This window comes from Rhinoderma darwinii, chromosome 9 (assembly GCF_050947455.1).
Source record: "Rhinoderma darwinii isolate aRhiDar2 chromosome 9, aRhiDar2.hap1, whole genome shotgun sequence".
Taxonomy (NCBI): Eukaryota; Metazoa; Chordata; class Amphibia; order Anura; family Rhinodermatidae; genus Rhinoderma; species Rhinoderma darwinii.
The window spans coordinates 28227596-28245780 of NC_134695.1; the positions used below are offsets into that span (position 1 = coordinate 28227596).

Sequence of the window (18185 nt, forward strand, 5' to 3'; positions counted from 1 at the left end):
TATGCACAGGTTATTTGGGCTTCGTTCGCATCTGCATTGGATGCTTCGTCAGCATGTTGCGCTGTTTTATCTGGTAAAACAAAACACCATGGCAGAAACCCGATGGAACTCATTAAAGTCAGTGGGTTCCGTGGGGCGCCGATGTTGGCCGTCATACAACGGATCCGGTGCTTTCGATGTTCTGCTCCTATGACGGAGCAGAGCAACGAAAACACTAAGGCCGGGTTCCCATAGGTCGGATAAGCCGCATGAAAATCATTCAGCGCGTCCGACCTGGAACCCGCAGTACATTCCGTCCGAAAAATTGCACCACATTCGAGCAGCTTGACAAAGACTGCATTGAGCAGCTGAAACGTTGCACCATTTTTTTGCACATATGGCAGAATAAATCAATTTTTTTAAATCTTCTACTTTGGGGTGTTGCCTCTTTCTCTTGTCTTTGCCTGTATTTTGTGGCATCTATTAGTTGGAAACATGGAGGCTGGCACCCGTTTGTCCTTCCTGTTTTGTTCTGCTGTGCTGCCCATATCTCTACTGTTTGGATGAACTGTCCATATATGGATAGTGACGCAGAGGGCATCTCCAGGAGCGGGATCCCCGATCCCTGGATTACGCACTTAGAGGTAGCCCCTGACGCCACTATATATGGACAGACACGTCAGGGGCCCCCTCTAGGAACGAAATCCCCGACCAGAGCGGGGTCTGGCTGCCGGGGATTCCGCTCCTACAGTGGCGCCATCTACAGGGAAGGGTTGCTATCTAGAGGGGGGGGGGGTTGGTGTTCTCTACATGGGGATGTTATTTACAGCGGGGTTAGAGGGAGCCCCTGACATCACAGTGACGTCAAGGGCTTTCCCAAGACATCCCCAGCCAGAGATCTTGTGATACTCTGTCCGGGGACTCGATTGTTGAAAGCCCTGACTTCTTCACTTTCCATTTATGGACAGTAATGACCAGGGCTCAGCACTCAAATTATCGCTTTGTCCGGGGAGTCCTCGGCCAGGATCCGTTTTTACTGGCTGTTTACAAGGATTGATTCCTGAAAAATGGCCGTTATAGACTGATCCATTGAGTTCTAAGAGCCATCTGGCCGTGAAAACGGCCAAAAATGGGACATGTCCTATTTTTTTGACAGCCAGTGTTCACAGGCCGTTAAAAAAACATCTGTGTGAATACACCCATAGAGCTTCACTGGTCTGAAAACTGACGTGTGACGGCCGTTTAAAAAAAAACATCAGTTTTTCACTGTCGTGTGAATGTAGCCTAAATGCAGATGTGGACGAAGCCGAAGTTACATGTAATAATGCGCAGGTTTCAGGATTTGAACCCGAACTCGTGTCCCGGCCACTAGCTCTTCTCATTGAGCTGATGGTGTTACTGGACATCTCCACTTCTAAATCTATTAGCTAGGTCAGGGGTCTCAAAGCTGCAGGCCGCATGCGGCCCCTGAGGTTGTCATCTGCGGCCTGCTGGGCACCGTAGCTCCCTCGGGAGAGGAGAGAGCAGGCCGAAGGAGGAGTGCGCTGGCGCTCCTTCATGGTGCTCCGGGACTCCTGCTCTGAGGACGCCCTTGACATCACTGTCCATATATGGACAGTGATGTCATGGGCTTCCCCAGAGTTCTGCAGCAGAGCCTATACTAGTGCTCTGCTCTGGGATTGTCCCTGACATCACATTCCGGTTCAGGAGGATGCCCAGATGTCACTGTCTATGGACTGTGATGTCGGGCTGCTCTAGCAGATGAATCCCCGGCCTAAGCGTCGGCAACGCTCTGGCTGGGGGTTCCACTCTTAGTGGGGGCCCCAATAGAGCGATCTACAGGGAAGCGTGTGGCACTATCTATAGTGTGTGTGTGTGTCATTATCTACAGAGGGCACTGTGGCATTATCTATGGGTGGGTGTGTGGCATTGTCTACAGAGGGCACTGTGACACTATCTAAAAAGGGGCTGCCCAATCTTGATATTATTGTGTCTGTCAAAGGCTGCCAACTGCGCAGCCAGACTGCATTTAGCGATACTAAAACTGGAAAACTGGATGGTTAAAATGAGCATGTGGAGTAAACTCGTGAATTTCCGTTAAGTTTAAACCTAGCGGTATTATTATAGTAATGTGTTGTTATAGTAATATAGTGTTATAGTAGCTCGAATAACTAATTGATTAACAATAATTTTGTATTGTATCAAATTTGAAAGTAAGGGTATGTTCACACGCAGAGTCAAAAACGTCTCAAAATACGGAGCTGTTTTCAAGAGAAAACATCTCCTGATTTTCAGACTTTTTTTTTGTGTGCCACTCGCGATTTTCACTGATTTTTTCCTACGGCTGTTTTTGGAGCTTTTTTCAATAGTCTATGGAAAAAAATGCAGCGAAAAACACTCCGTCAAAAACAGAACGCAGTTTTCCCATTGAAATCAATGGGCAGATGTTTGGAGGCGTTCTGCTTCCCATTTTTTTGGGGGCGTTTACGGCCTGAAAAACGCCCGAAAAACATACCCTAATGTTGGCCGTCACATTTTTTTCTATGTGCGACCCATTTACCCGGCTGAGTTTGAGATTCTTGCCCCTTGAGATTCCTTCCTTGATTACCTAATTGGTCTCACCCGGCTTCCTATATAAGGCCCCATGCACACAACCATGGAATACATCTGTAATTATGGTCTGTAATTACGGACCCATTCACTTCTATTGCCCACGGACACCTTTCCATATATTTACGGGAAGGTGTCTGTGCTGTAGAAAGGCTCCCCAAAAGATAGGACATGTACTATTTTTTGCTTTTTACGGACCGTGCTCCCTTACTTTATATGGGAGCATGGCCCACAAATGCGAGTGGCTGTCCACGGCTGTCAGCACTGGCAGTGCCCATAAGCACGGTGGTGTGCCGGGGACCTGGACCTTGTACTTCCTCCTTGTCTGATTATCGGGCTACCTGCCTCTAGTCTAGTTCCTTGCTGCCTTGCTACAAACTGTTGTTGCTTATATGTGTAATGAACTTGGAGTCTTTCTGTAAAGGATCTGCCAGGCACAGCTTCGGGGTTAACGCCCATAGATAATCAGTCTGCACCTGCTTCTATGTCTATGAGACTGACTCCATCTTCCAACACTCAGGGTGGCAGGCTTAGGAGTGGGAGAACCTATCACAGCCTGGCCAGACGGAGCTAGCTCCCGCCCTCTGTCTATTTATACCTGCCTTTCCTGTTCCTCCTTTGCTTGTGATTCTTCTCGTTTGGTTTCCTGGCCCTGCTGCAGCTTCTTGTACCATTGTCCTTGCTTCATATTGACCCCGGCTTGCTGACTACTCTCCTGCTCTGCGTTTGGTACCTCGTACACTCTTGGTTTGACTCGGCTTGTTCACTTCTCTTGTTGCTCACGGTTTTGCCGTGGGCAACTGCCCCTTTCTCCCCCTAGCTCTGTGTACCCTTGTCTGTTTGTCTGTCGTGCACTTATTGCGCGTAGGGACCGTCGCCCAGTTGTACCCCGCCCCCCTAGGGCGGGTCGTTGCAAGTAGGCAGGGACTGAGTGGTGGGTAGATTAGGGCTCACTTGTCTGTCTCCCCACCCCCGTCATTACATAATCACAAGCCAATACCTAGTCTACCCTGGTCCCTGACACCACTATGTACCCCCTTGAGACCCTGGCTCAGCAAATGCAGGGTCTTTCCCTACAGGTCCAGGCCCTGGCTCAGAGGGTCAACCAGCCTGATGCTACCATGGTAGTCCCCCTCACCTCTTGAACCCCACCTCAAGTTGCCCGACCGGTTCTCAGGGGACCGGAAGACTTTTCTCTCCTTTCGGGAGAGTTGTAGGCTCTATTTTCGTTTAAAGCCCCACTCCTCAGGTTCTGAGAGCCAGCGGGTGGGTATAATTATGTCCCGGCTCCAGGAAGGGCCCCAAGAATGGGCCTTCTCCTTGGCTCCTGACGCCCCTGAACTTTCCTCCGTTGATCTTTTCTTTTCTGCTCTCGGACTCATCTATGACGAGACTGACAAGACTGCTTTTGCCGAGAGTCAGCTGGTGACCTTACGTCAGGGTAAGAGACCTGTTGAGGAGTATTGCTCTGACTTTAGGAAGTGGTGCGTAGCTTCTCGGTGGAATGACCCTGCCTTAAGGTGCCAGTTTAGGTTGGGTCTGTCGAATGCCCTGAAAGACCTGCTAGTTAGCTATCCCTCTTCTGACTCCCTAGACCAGGTTATGGCTTTAGCGGTATGACTTGACCGACGTCTCAGGGAACGACGACTTGAACGTCTTGATGTTTTCTCCTCTGACTCCCCCATGATGCCTCCCGAGGTTCCGTTGCTTCGTTCCTCCCCGGAAGACTCGGAGGTACCTATGCAACTCGGGGCCTCAGTGTCCCCCCAACAACGTAGAGATTTCCGCAGGAAGAATGGTCTCTGCTTCTACTGTGGGGATGACAAGCATCAAGTGAACAACTGTCCTAAGCGTAAGAATGCAGCCGGAGAACTTCCGCGCCTAAGTGATCATCGGGGAGGTCACTTGGGCGCACAGGTATTTCCCGTAAATATGAAACGTAATAAAATCTTGCTTCCCTTTCAGGTCTCTTTTGGTGGTAGGTCTGCTACCGGCAGTGCCTTCGTGGATTCAGGGTCTTCTGCTAATATCATGTCTGTGGAATTTGCTATGTCTCTAGCTATGCCTTTGATTGATTTGCCTAAACCTGTCCCGGTAGTGGGTATCGACTCCACTCCTCTTGCTAATGGTTATTTTACACAGCATACCCCTGTTTTTGAACTCCTTGTTGGCTCCATGCATTTGGAGCAGTGCTCTGTACTGTTAATGCAGGGATTATCGTCCGATTTGGTTTTAGGCCTTCCCTGGTTGCAGTTGCATAATCCCACGTTTGACTGGAATTCTGGGGACCTTACCAAGTGGGGTAATGAATGCTTGACGTCATGTTTTTCTGTTAATTCTATTTCTCCCCCTGAGGTGGTGAACACGCTACCTGAGTTTGTTCAGGACTTCGCCGATGTTTTCTCTAAGGAGGCCTCCGAAGTGTTACCTCCTCATAGAGAATATAATTGCGCAATCAATTTGGTACCAGGAGCTAAGCTCCCTAAGGGTAGGATATTTAATCTCTCTTGTCCCGAACCTGAAGCCATGAGAGAGTATATCCAGGAATGCCTGGCCAAGGGTTACATTCGCCCCTCTACTTCTCCGGTAGGTGCTGGCTTCTTCTTCGTAGGGAAGAAGGATGGTGGTCTTAGGCCATGCATTGACTACCGAAGCTTGAATAAGGTCACTGTAAGGAACCAGTATCCCCTTCCTCTGATTCCTGATCTCTTTAATCAGGTTCAGGGGGCCCAATGGTTCTCTAAGTTTGATCTACGGGGGGCGTATAACCTTATCCGCATCAAAGAGGGGGATGAGTGGAAGACTGCGTTTAACACGCCCGAAGGTCATTTCAAATACCTCGTCATGCCCTTTGGGTTGTGTAATGCTCCCGCGGTCTTCCAGAATTTCATAAATGAGATTTTAAGAGACTACCTGGGGTTATTTCTTGTAGTGTACCTTTATGACATACTTGTGTTTTCCAAGGACTGGTCCTCCCACATTGAGCATGTCAGGAAGGTGCTCCAGGTCCTTCGAGAAAACAAAATGTTTGCTAAGACCGAAAAATGTGTGTTTGGGGTGCAGGAGATACCATTTTTGGGCCAAATCCTCACTCCTCATGAATTCCGCATGGACCCCGCCAAGGTCCAGGCTGTGGCGGAATGGGTCCAACCTGCCTCCCTGAAGGCGTTACAGTGCTTCCTGGGGTTCGCTAATTATTACAGGAGGTTTATTGCTAACTTCTCGGTCATCGCTAAGCCTCTTACGGATCTCACTCGCAAAGGTGCTGATCTCCTCCACTGGCCTCCTGAGGCTGTCCAGGCTTTTGAGGTCCTTAAGAACTGCTTTATCTCGGCCCCGGTGCTGGTTCAGGCCAACCAAATGGAGCCATTTATCGTGGAGGTTGACGCGTCCGAGGTGGGAGTGGGGGCTGTCTTGTACCAGGTCCCTCACCCATCTCCGTCCCTGTGCCTACTTCTCCAGGAAGTTTTCACCCACTGAGAGTAACTATGATATTGGCAACCGCGAACTCTTAGCCATTAAATGGGCATTTGAAGAGTGGCGCCACTTCCTGGAGGGGGCTAGGCACCAGGTAACGGTCCTTACCGACCACAAGAATCTGGTTTTCCTAGAATCTGCCCGGAGGCTAAACCCGAGACAAGCTCGTTTTTTTTTACCAGAATCAACTTTTTGGTTACCTATAGGGCTGGGTCTAAAAATGTTAAGGCTGATGCACTGTCACGTAGCTTCATCGCCAGCCCTCCTTCGGTGGAAGTTCCTGCTTGTATTTTGCCTCCAGGTATAATCATTTCCGCTATTGATTCTGATTTAGTCTCTGAAATTGCGGCTGATCAAGGTTCAGCTCCCGGGAGCCTTCCTGAGAACAAGCTATTTGTTCCCCTGCAATTCCGGCTAAGGGTACTTAGGGAAAATCATGACTCCGCACTATCTGGCCATCCAGGCATCCTGGGTACCAAGCACCTCATTGCCAGAAACTATTGGTGGCCTGGGTTGCCTAAAGACGTTAAGGCCTACGTCGCCGCTTGTGAAGTTTGTGCTAGGTCCAAGACTCCCAGGTCCCGACCAGCGGGCTTACTATGTTCTTTGCCCATTCCCCAGAGACCTTGGACCCATATCTCCATGGATTTTATCACCGATTTGCCTCCATCTCAAGGCAAGTCGGTGGTGTGGGTTGTAGTAGACCGCTTCAGTAAGATGTGCCACTTTGTGCCCCTCAAAAAACGACCCAATGCTAAGACGTTAGCTACCTTGTTTGTCAAACACATCCTGCGTCTCCATGGGTTCCCTGTCAATATTGTTTCTGATAGAAGGGTACAATTTGTTTCATTGTTTTGGAGAGCCTTCTGTAAAAAGTTGGAGATTGATCTGTCCTTCTCCTCTGCCTTCCATCCTGAAACTAATTGCCAAACCGAGAGGACTAATCAGTCTCTAGAACAATATTTAAGGTGTTTTATCTCTGACTGTCAATATGATTCGGTCTCATTCATTCCCCTCGCCGAATTTTCCCTTAATAACCGGGTCAGTAACTCGTCAGGGGTCTCCCCCTTTTTCTGTAATTTTGGGTTTAATCCACGGTTCTCTTCCGTTTCACCTGGTAGTTCCAACAATCCCGAGGTAGAGGTCGTTCATCGAGAACTGTGCACAGTCTGGGCTCAGGGTCAGAAGAACCTAGAGGCGTCCCAGGGCATACAAAAAACTCAGGCAGATAGAAAACGTTCTGCTAACCCCTTGTTTATGGTCGGGGATCTGCTGTGGCTATCGTCTAAAAATGTGCGCCTTAAGGTCCCGTCCAAGAAGTTTGCTCCCCGGTTTATAGGGCCGTACAAGGTAATTGAAGTCCTCAATCCTGTCTCCTTCCGACTGGAGTTGCTCCCATCTTTTCGAGTACACGACGTGTTTCATGCCTCCCTCCTTAAACGCTGCTCCCCCGTCCTTGGCTCCCTCGAGGAAACCTCCGGTCCCTGTTCTCACCCCTGAGGGGGCAGAATTCGAGGTGGCCAAGATTGTGGACAGCAGGATGGTCCAAGGCTCCCTCCAGTACCTGGTCCATTGGAGAGGATACGGGCCTGAGGAGAGGACTTGGGTACCCGCTCGGGATGTTCACGCTGGGATATTGGTCAGGAGGTTTCACCTTCGTTTCCCCAGTAAACCAGGTCCACTTAGAAAGGGTCAGGTGGCCCCTCATAAAAGGGGGGGTACTGTAAAGGATCTGCCAGGCACAGCTTCGGGGTTAACGCCCATAGATAGTCAGTCTGCACCTGCTTCTATGTCTGTGAGACTGACTCCATCTTCCACCACTCAGGGTGGTAGGCTTAGGAGTGGGAGAACCTATCACAGCCTGGCCAGACGGAGCTAGCTCCCGCCCTCTGTCTATTTATACCTGCCTTTCCTGTTCCTCCTTTGCTTGTGATTCTTCTCGTTTGGTTTCCTGGCCCTGCTGCAGCTTCTTGTACCATTGTCCTTGCTTCATATTGACCCGGCTTGCTGACTACTCTCCTGCTCTGCGTTTGGTACCTCGTACTCTCCTGCTTTGACTCGGCTTGTTCACTTCTCTTGTTGCTCACGGTTTTGCCGTGGGCAACTGCCCCTTTCTCCCTCTAGCTCTGTGTACCCTTGTCTGTTTGTCTGTCAAGGCACTTATTGAGCGTAGGGACCGTCGCCCAGTTGTACCCCGTCGCCTAGGGCGGGTCGTTGCAAGTAGGCAGGGACTGAGTGGTGGGTAGATTAGGGCTCACTTGTCTGTCTCCCCACCCCCGTCATTACACTTTCCTGACCACGTCTCTGTCTCACACTACAACCTGTTGCCGCTGATCTGTGTAGCGCATACCAAATACTTCTCAGGGAAGTGGATACGATTGTGCTAAATACCTCTTCAGCTCAAATCTCTCTCCTGTCTGGATGCGTTTTACCTACAGTGATGCATTGTAGTAAAGGCTGTTTTTTGTTTTTTTTTAGCTCAATGAGGATTGCCTAGACTGCAGCGAACACTAAGGCCTTATTTACACTAGCGTGTTAAACAATGGCCGTCCCACGGACCTTTGTAATTCAATGTGGCCGTTCACACGGCCGTTGTTTCAAAAGACCGTATGAAGGGTCCGTGAGAAAATAGGACATGTCCTATTTTTTCACGCTTCACGCATCCCTCCATAGACTCTAATCCATGGGGGATGCGTGATATCGCGCCCCGCAGCGCTGAGCACGGATGCACCTTGGAAGTGAAAAACTGCCGTTTTTCACGTCCGAGATGCGCAACGCCTAAGGTGTATGCTGCACTGTATTATTAGTAATCGGGAGCAATTCCCAGCAGCGTGACTCAGCAATATAAAGGGAGGAGTATAGAAATGCAAAAAAAAGCCGCACTCTAGGTAAAATGCCATGAAAAATGTGGATTAGTTATCAGAGAGTGCTGATTTCTGAGTGGAGAGTGTGTGTTTGTGGAATTCTACTTTAATGCTTCTTTTAACTTTCATACTGAAGCCACCCAGCGGCGCTGTATACGTCAGTCAGACACATAATGGGGGCAGCGGCTTACTGGCTCAGCGTGCCGCTCCTGCCTGACTGACTTAAGACATTTGGATAAGACGACTTGCATCTTCAGCCACTCAGCGCTGCTTCCCCTTCATTTCCACTTGCTCACTGTGAATCGCCGACACGGATGTAGCGACGATTCACGGGTATTGCAGCCATCTCCCATTGAAGTGATTAGGAGAAGGCTGCAATACATGTGAATCGCCGCCACATTTGTGTCGTTGACGCTTCACATTGAGCAAGTAAAAATTAAGGGGAAGTAGCGCTCGTATGAGCGGCGCACCTCCTTCAAAACAGCTGATCGGCAGGGGTCCCAGGAGTCTGACCCCGACCCATCAGCTTTTGATGGTCTATCTTGAGGATAGGCCATACATTTTTAGGGACTGGACAACCCCTTTAATTAAACATATATTATTGTTTTTAAGCAACTTTTAAAATCAATTTTATAAATAGAAATGTTTGATCTTTTTAGGTACAGCTTCTTTGTATCCTGTATACATAGAAGCTGCATCGTTTTGTCAAAGCCGAATCGGTCAGTTCAGCTGTACTGACGGATTGGCTGAAAGCTGGTCCTGCCTGTTTCTGATACACAGGATCCACCTAATAATGTTCACATCTAAATTATGAATCGGCTTTGACAGAATGACACAGCTTCTGTGTATACAGGATTCATAGAAGCTGTGTCTTAAAAAGTAAAAACATTTTTTTAAATAAAATAGATTTTAAAAGTGGCTTAAAAACACAGAATACATACATTTAATAATAAAAAAATTGCTTACAAAGGTGTACACATCTGGTCACAGATTTCCTTTTCAGGTGAAATGTAATGTTACATGGCATTCATTCAACTAAATTGGGTGACCATGTGCTACATGGTTGCAATGACTCTGCCAGGGCAGGAACTGCTCTTTAGCTCTTAGATGGTGGTCCTGATCTGGGTACCCCCCATCCTCATACTATGATGTCCGTATGCGATAATAGGGCATAAGGACAGAGGATTTCCTAATGGGACAACACCTTTTATTGGCACTGACCTGCATAAGAACCTCTTACAGTTGCATATTGCTTAGGCCCCATAGTAAAAGGAAGCAACTAATGGCAACATGACACACTAAGGCCCTGTTCACACTGAGTTATATTTGCAGACAGAAAAATCTGCCTCAAAATGCCTGCAGATTTTGACCTGCCTGCAAATTCTTGCCACCATTGAGCGCCGCAGCAAAAAACGCCGCGAACAGCGCTTTCTCTGCCTCCCTTTGATTTCAATACCGTGAGCGACTAAAAACTACCACAGAATGAAAAACTCCTCCGCCTCTCATTGAAATCAATAGAAGGCGGATTCGGCCATTTTTTGCTTCTGATTCCGACCCAGTTTCCGTGTCCAAGTCAGCGTAAAAACTTTGTGAACTGGGCCTAACTGTGGTTCATAGAAAATAAATGCTCCCTTAATAAAATCTATAATGAAATTGCTCAGATATTTATATACTGTTGATTTCTTTAAACATTGATAAAAGAGCAGTTGTCTTTTTACTAAAAAACTGTTTCTCATATTAATCTTTTTTTTTTCTTCCTCTTTGTAGCTGGAGTTTGCAGTTCAGATGACCTGTGAAAAATGTGTCCATGCAGTAGAGAGGTCCTTACAGGGTGTAAAAGGTAACATTCAAAATAAGTGGTGTTCATATGGGAAATAAACACTGAGGGGCCAAGAAAATAATAGTTGATTTTCCATGCTCCAGCACAGGATCCACCGCCGTGCATGATGGGCCTGTAGAATGTTGCATATGCACTCTGTCAAACTGGCTTTTTACATATACCTTTACTTTTCGTCAAAGGAAAGCCAACGACGCTGCATTACTTGTGCATGTTATCTTTTTCAATATAATAATTATATATTTATTTGGTTTTACTTATGTTATGTTTAAAGGCGTTGTCATGTCACGAAGACCACCCTTTTCCATATCCTCTATTAGGACATTTGCACATAATAGAGGGGATTCCCCTCTATGAGCCACAGCAGGGAGCCGCTAATATACATTGGAATGACCGACATGTCATCATGGCCGCATGCTGCAAGGGGGGCGCCAGCGGGTGAATTTCTCCCGCTCTGCGGCTACTGCTCATGGCGCCAGCGGGTCAGGTGTCACTCACTAACCTCACTACTGGCTGCCGCGACTACCGCCCCCACCCCCCCGTTCACCCTCTCCCCCCTCTTACGTCTTGAGTGATGATCAGGCGTGATGACATCACTCAGGACGCAAGACAGGGAGGAGACTATCTTACCATGCGGTCCTGCTCTGGCTATTTCCCCAGGGCTCCGTTCCAGCAGCATCAGCGGACGCAGTGCACTAAGAAGCCCAGCAGGTCAGTCAGACTGTGGGGCTTTGGTTGTATGGGGGCACTGATGAGGGTCTAAAAATGGCAAATGGGCAGAGGATTCAGTGCCAATTTGCCACTTATTGACCCTTTAGTGTCCTGTTCAGTGCCACTTCGATGCCCATTTGCCATTTATTGCCTATTTATTGTTCTTCTGTGACAGAGGGTGCTAAAGGGGCAGTAAATGCCAAATATGCATCAAGGGGGCACTGAACATAAGGACACTAAAGGGGAAATAAGTGGCAAATGGGCATCAAGGTGGCACTGAACGAATGTTAATAAATGGCAGATGGGCACATTGTTCAGTTGCTGCACAGTGCACATTTGCAATTTGTTGCCGTTTTAGACCCTGTGCACATTACGTTAAAGGGGTTAAAAAGAAATTCTGCTGAAGCAGTAGAGGAGAAGTTAAAATAAGGGTATGTTCACACGGCCTATTTTCAGACGTAATTCGGGCGTTTTACGCCTCGAATTACGTCTGAAAAGACGGCTCCATTACATCTGCAATCCTGTTCAGACGAGCTGTCATTTTACGCGTCGCTGTCAAAAGATGTTGCGTAAAAATACGCCCACGTCCAAGAAATGCATGTCACTTCTTGGGAAGTTTTTGGAGCCGTTTTTCATTGACTCCATTGAAACACCGCTCAAATAATGTCCGTAAAAAAGACGCCACGAAAAACGCGAGTACTTGCAAAAAACGTCTGAAATTCAGGAGCTGTTTTTGCCTGAAAACAGCTCCGTAATTTCAGACGTATTTTGCTACTGCGTGTGAACATACCATGAAGATTAACTTATACTTCCCTTTCCTCCCAGACGTTCCTGTACTGGGGGCTCCCGTCACCTCTGTTCACTGTTTGTATACAGAGCAGCTGCAGGTGTGATGTACTGTCGACGTGATGTCACCACTGCAGCCGCTCTGTATACCAACCGAGAACAGAGGTGACGGGAGCCCCCAACGCAGGAACGTCTGGGAAGAGAGAGGTAAGTATGGGCTGCTTTCTTATTTTAACTTTTTCAGGACTGAGACATTATTTGCTTTTTCATTTACGTTTTTCACTACCCGCCTTCCTAGAACCATAACTTTTTTTTTTATTTTTCCGTCCATAGGATGGTGGTTATTTTTTGCGGCATGAGTTGTAGTTTCTATTGGTAGCATTTAAAGTACCATATAATGTACTGGGAAACTGAAAAAAATTATTTGTGGACTGAAATTAGAAAAAAAAATGATTTCTCCATAGGTCTTTGGGTTTCGATTTTACGGCTTTCATCGTGCGGTAAAACCGACAACTTAACTTTATTCTGCGGCCAAATATGATTACGGTGATGCCAAATTTCTATAGGTTTTTCATATATTTTACTATTTTTACAAAGAAAACTATTTGTTAAAAAAAAAATATGTTTTGCCACATTCTGAGACCTCTTTTTTGTCTAATCAATGTGAGGGCTTATTTTTTGCAGGATGAGCTGTAGCTTTTATTGGTACAATATTTTGGTACATGCAACTTTTTATTAATTTTTTATTACATTTTTTTGAGTTTAATGTGCACAAAAAACAGCGATTTTGGGTATTTACTTTTTTTTTTATGGCCTTTACAGTGAGTTAAATAAGAAGTAATAAAAAGTACCAACATTGCCCACGTGGACAGCAGTTTTAATATTTTTGTCCTGTTATACAAAAGATAGCCTTTGAGTAAAAAGAGTAAGGGCCAGTTCACACATTGCATAAATACTGCGGATTTTCAGCAACGGAATTCGTTGCAGAAAATCCGCAACAAATACAGTAACAGCAAAGTGGATGAGATCAAACAAATCTCCTCCACACGCTGCGTAAATACTGAGAGTAAAAAACTGACCTGGGGTGCAGAGTTTTATACCGCAACATGTCAATTGTATTTGTGTAAACGCACCTTATTTGTTGCGGGTTTTCCCCATTGTATGCAATGGGGAGGTCAATTCCGCAAAAAATTACGCTTCATCCCATGTGACCGCTGCTGCAGGCTGGCTAAGTGCTGCAGTTTTTCGCACAGACATTTCAGGCGAGAAACTGCCTCACAGTTTGGTGGGGTTTTTCGCCCCAAATTCCCTGCGGCGCACAGGGCGGATACGCTGCATTCTTTTACGCATCGTATCAGCCCCGTGTGAACTCAGCCTAAAGGTAATTTCACATTACATCCTGCCCATCCGTGTAATGTTTGCACCGGGAAAGCTCCCAGAATGTATGGTAAACATTCTCATACACCTGATGGAGGTTAAAAAAGCCTCAGTTCGGGTGGGACTGCGCTATTTTATGCAGTGGCGTCCAGTTAAAAAAAATTATACTGTGTGTTTTTTTTTGTGTCAATATAATGTATGCGCCAGGAGCTTTTCCGCCGCATATGATAAATGGACAGGCAGGACGTAATGTGAAAACAGCCTTACCAAAACATAGGCCTTGTTCACACTGTGCTATAAACGGCGGAAAAATCTTAAGCAGAACGCCTCCAAACATCTGACGATCGGGAAAACTGCATTCTGTTCTGACAGGGCGTTTTTTACGTGGCCGTTTTAAAAAATGGCCGGGGAAAAATACGGCCACGAAAAAGTGCATGTCACTTCTTCAGCCGTTTTTGGGGCCGTTTTTCATAGACTCTATAGAAAAACAGCTCCAAAAATGGCTGTGAAAAACGCAACTTTGAATAAAAAACGGCTGAAAATCAGCTGTTTTCCCTTGAAAACAGCTCTGTATTTTGAGACTTTTTATTTTGTGCGTGCACATACCCTTGAAAACACTAGTGTATTTAAACTACAGGTCACTTTTGACGCGTATACATCGCGTTTTTACCGCTCAATTAGAACTCCCATTGACTAGAGAAATTAGATGCAATTTTGGTGCATTTTCGGCCAAAAAATTTACCTGACACGACTTTTTTCACGCGACAAATTTTTAAACAAAACGTGTCGTATGCACTAACGGCACACTATACCATTGATGTCAATGGAACCCTTAAACCAAGCAGTTTTGACACGTTTTTCGGCTTGACAAATGCACAAACAAAAGCACCAAATGCCGACAATACATATCAATGATAAATGGAGTGGGGGGCACCAAAGGGCAATTCTGTACAGGGCACCCTGTAGCCTAAGGCCGGCCCTGCATGTCATACTACATTTTTTTTACTGCACAGGAAATTTCTGATGGCCGCAGTCTCTAAAGCCAAACTTGCTTCTGTCTGCTGATCAGCTTGATTTGCAAAAGAGGTTGTATTCAAGAGACGACCCCTATTTAACCAGTCTCAATGGTAGCCTGTTAGATACTGTATCTATTAGGCTATGTTCACATTTGCATTGTGGCTTCCATTTTTAACCTTCCTATTAAAGGGAACGGGAAGCGTTAGATCACATATGTTACGGTTTTAGATGCTAAATTCCCCATAGGACAGTTTTTTTTTGTTTTTTTTCCTATATAAAAACTAGATTTTTTAAAAAATAAATATATATATTTAATAAAATACATAAAACATACTTTCACATGTTTAATATCCACATGTGCGAAGCAACCTGTACTTAAAATATACATTTTTGTAAAAAAAAAAATGGGTTTCTTTTTGCTTGTACACCCAAAATTAATAAAAATGAAAGGCTAACCTATACATAACCTAAAATGCAATGAATTGAAAGTACAACATGCCTCTCAAAAAAAAACACAGAGCATCGTTCATCCATGTTGAGGCACAAATTTAAAAGTTACACAATCCTGAATGCCAAGACGAAAAAAAACCAGTGAGGTACTTGAGCCCAAAAAATTAAAGGAGGATTTAAACACTTGCCCATATACATACACACTATGGCTTTTTTCCTGAAGGGTGTTAGGCACATTTTCTAATAGTATTCACATATAATGCCTTTATGGATTTCACTCCAGTTCTAGGGAATTAACAAGGTGCAGTCATGAATACTTGGTTTCCACCTCCACATTTGAATTTCCTGTTACTGCATCGGTAGCAAGTGTGGAGCCGGTTTATTTGACAAAATGGCACGTACAATAGGAGATGTATTTATATACATGGAAATGTAGAACATTAGTGTCTTTCGTTTGGATAAGTAAAATACTAAATCATGCAACTCTTCATTTCTGATTTATTTTATCCTCCAACGGCTTCCGTGGACAGGTGTACAGAACGTAAATGTCAAGTTAGCGTCTGAAACTGTTGTGGTGGAGACGATATTGCCAGCGTTGGAAGTGCAGAAGCTGTTGGAGAGCACAGGACGGAGGACGGTACTGAAAGGAATGGGAAGCGTTAGATCACGTATGTTACCGTTTTGATTGCTAACCAATTTTGCTAATATATATTATTACAAAAGAAAATCCCAATTCCTCCTTTCAGATGTGTGTTCGATAAATTGCAGCCAGAAATGGAGTGAGTTACCTGCACATTTTTGGTCTTTTCTAACATCTGCATATATTCTGTAAATGTTCATTTTCTCTGTATAACTGTGCTAAGGCGGCGGACACGTCCTGGTGTGATGTTAGAGCTGCTCTAATCTGATCATATTCCCCCTCTCACAGCATTCAGCCTCTTATGCCACTTTCACATGGCAGTATGTGGTTCAGTATTTGTAAGCCAAAACCAGAAGACCTACACAGTAAAGATCTGGAAAGATTTGCACCTCTTCCGTCTTTTGCATGCACTCCTGACTTTGGCTTACAAATACTGATGCAAAATACTGCCATATGAAAGAAAGATTACTAAGGCTACATTCACACCACAGTGAAAAAAAATGGACATTTAAAACGAATCCACTGTCAGTTTTGCATCAGTGTGTCTCCAAATTTTCATCCATTTCAATTCAGTCTAACATTAAATATATAATCCATGCTTTCGTTCCAGAAAACCTGGGAACAGCTGTAGCTATGATGTCCGGAGTAGGATCTGTACAGGGAGTTGTTCGATTTCTTCAAGTTTCAGAGAACATCTGTATTATTGATGGAATTGTGGACGAGCTAAGTCCTGGACTCCATGGTATTCATATTCATGAATTTGGTGATCTCTCAGTGGGATGTGAGAGGTAATTTAATATATAAGAAATGAGATATTATACGGTATTCATGCAACACCATTTCAGAGGGGTGGCATTGTTCACATTTATCAAATTTGAATTCCCATATATAACCGGGCTTTCAATAAGAATGTACGGGTTTAGGTGGAGTTCACACTTCGCGGATTCGTTGCAGATTTCACAATTTGCAACGCAAAAGGTTAAAATCTGGATTGAAAAGCTGTGACAAATCCGAGACACGTGTACTCGGCCTTAGTGTTAGGGCTCATTCAGACTAGCGTAACCCTTGTCCGTGTGCTGTGCATTGAAATAACTCACAGCATATGGACACATTAATTTCAATGGGGCTATTCAGACATGCGTGAGTTTTCACGCAGCGAGTGTCCGTTTCGTGAAACTCACTGCATGTCCTATATTGGTGCGTTGTTGCGCACCTAGTTGCCCATTGAAGTCTATGGGTGCGTGAAAACCACGGACAGCACAAGGGCGACATCCGTGTGCTGTCTGTGTTTTACACGTCAGTTACATAGAAAAGCAGGGAAATCAACATTAAAAAAAAAATGCCTGCACAGACATGAGAAATGCATGCCGCACGCTGATGCCAACGCGTACACGAACATGAAACTTAGGAAAAATGGGACACGCTCGTCTGAATGTAGCCGTAGGACTTATTCACAAACGCTGCATTTCTTAAGCGCGCAAAACGGACGCGTTCCTGTGAATAAGGCCTCTCCGCACTTTTCATTGTCCAAAGTGTGATTTCCATAATATAATTTTGTCTTCTAATATGGAATTGGTAGAGATAAATTTGAAGCATTGATCTGATCAAGTGAATAAATGTTTCTATTTTGAAACAGTTGTGGTGGACACTACAATCCTGAAGGTAATACACATGGCAGTCCAGGACAAGCAGATAGTGTGAGTACTAGATTTATTTTATTATGATTTTTTTGTTTAATTTCGGCAGTATCGGCCAGCGATCTAAACCTCCCAACTTATGCTTGATATTGTAGGAAAAAAGGGCATTGGAATTTAAACATGACTGACTCTTACTCCCTATTGAAATATGCATGCCGGGTCGGGAGCGATAACGGTCAGCCAAATGAGAATTCTGCATATGACCGATCGAATCCACTTGTATTTCTGAGTGTTAAAACATACGAATTTCTGTGGGTTCTACCAAGGATATCCTATGCAACGTGTGACTGAACCCTTAAAGGAGTTATCCCACCACAACAACTTATCCACAGGATAGGTGCTAAGTTTTTGATCGCTGAGGGTCCCACCGATCAAGAGAATGGGTCCAGAGTCCCCTGAATGACTTGCGCTCATGCATGCACACTGCTGCTCCATTCATTCAGGGAACTCCAGTTCTTTTAATCTTTGGTGGTCCCAGCGATAAAACACTTTTCACCTATCCTAAGGATAGGTGATAAGTTGTTGTGGTGGGATAACCCATTTAACGTTATCATTCATATTCATTATTGTTATATACTGCGTATGTGTGTATGTATATTTTGAATTAACCTGATAAATCAATGGTTTTGGTAGAAGTGATATTTCTACATAGCAAATAATTTACTTGTAAGTGTAGTAGAAAAAACCAGAGCCGACAATTAGGACACGCATGCCGCACATTCTCAGGAATTAAATCATTA

General features: G+C 45.3%; 1 protein-coding gene across 2 annotated transcripts in view; it reads left to right on the forward strand.

The window, feature by feature from the left end:
• CCS (copper chaperone for superoxide dismutase) overlaps window positions 1–18185 on the forward strand; it is a 38038-nt gene that overhangs the window by 2929 nt on the left and 16924 nt on the right. For both annotated transcript variants that reach the window (XM_075837429.1, XM_075837431.1), the window contains exons 2-5: window positions 10698–10770; window positions 15639–15776; window positions 16359–16536; window positions 17385–17445. In XM_075837429.1, coding sequence (XP_075693544.1) covers window positions 10698–10770; window positions 15639–15776; window positions 16359–16536; window positions 17385–17445 — 450 coding nt within the window. The remainder of the gene's footprint in view (window positions 1–10697; window positions 10771–15638; window positions 15777–16358; window positions 16537–17384; window positions 17446–18185) is intronic.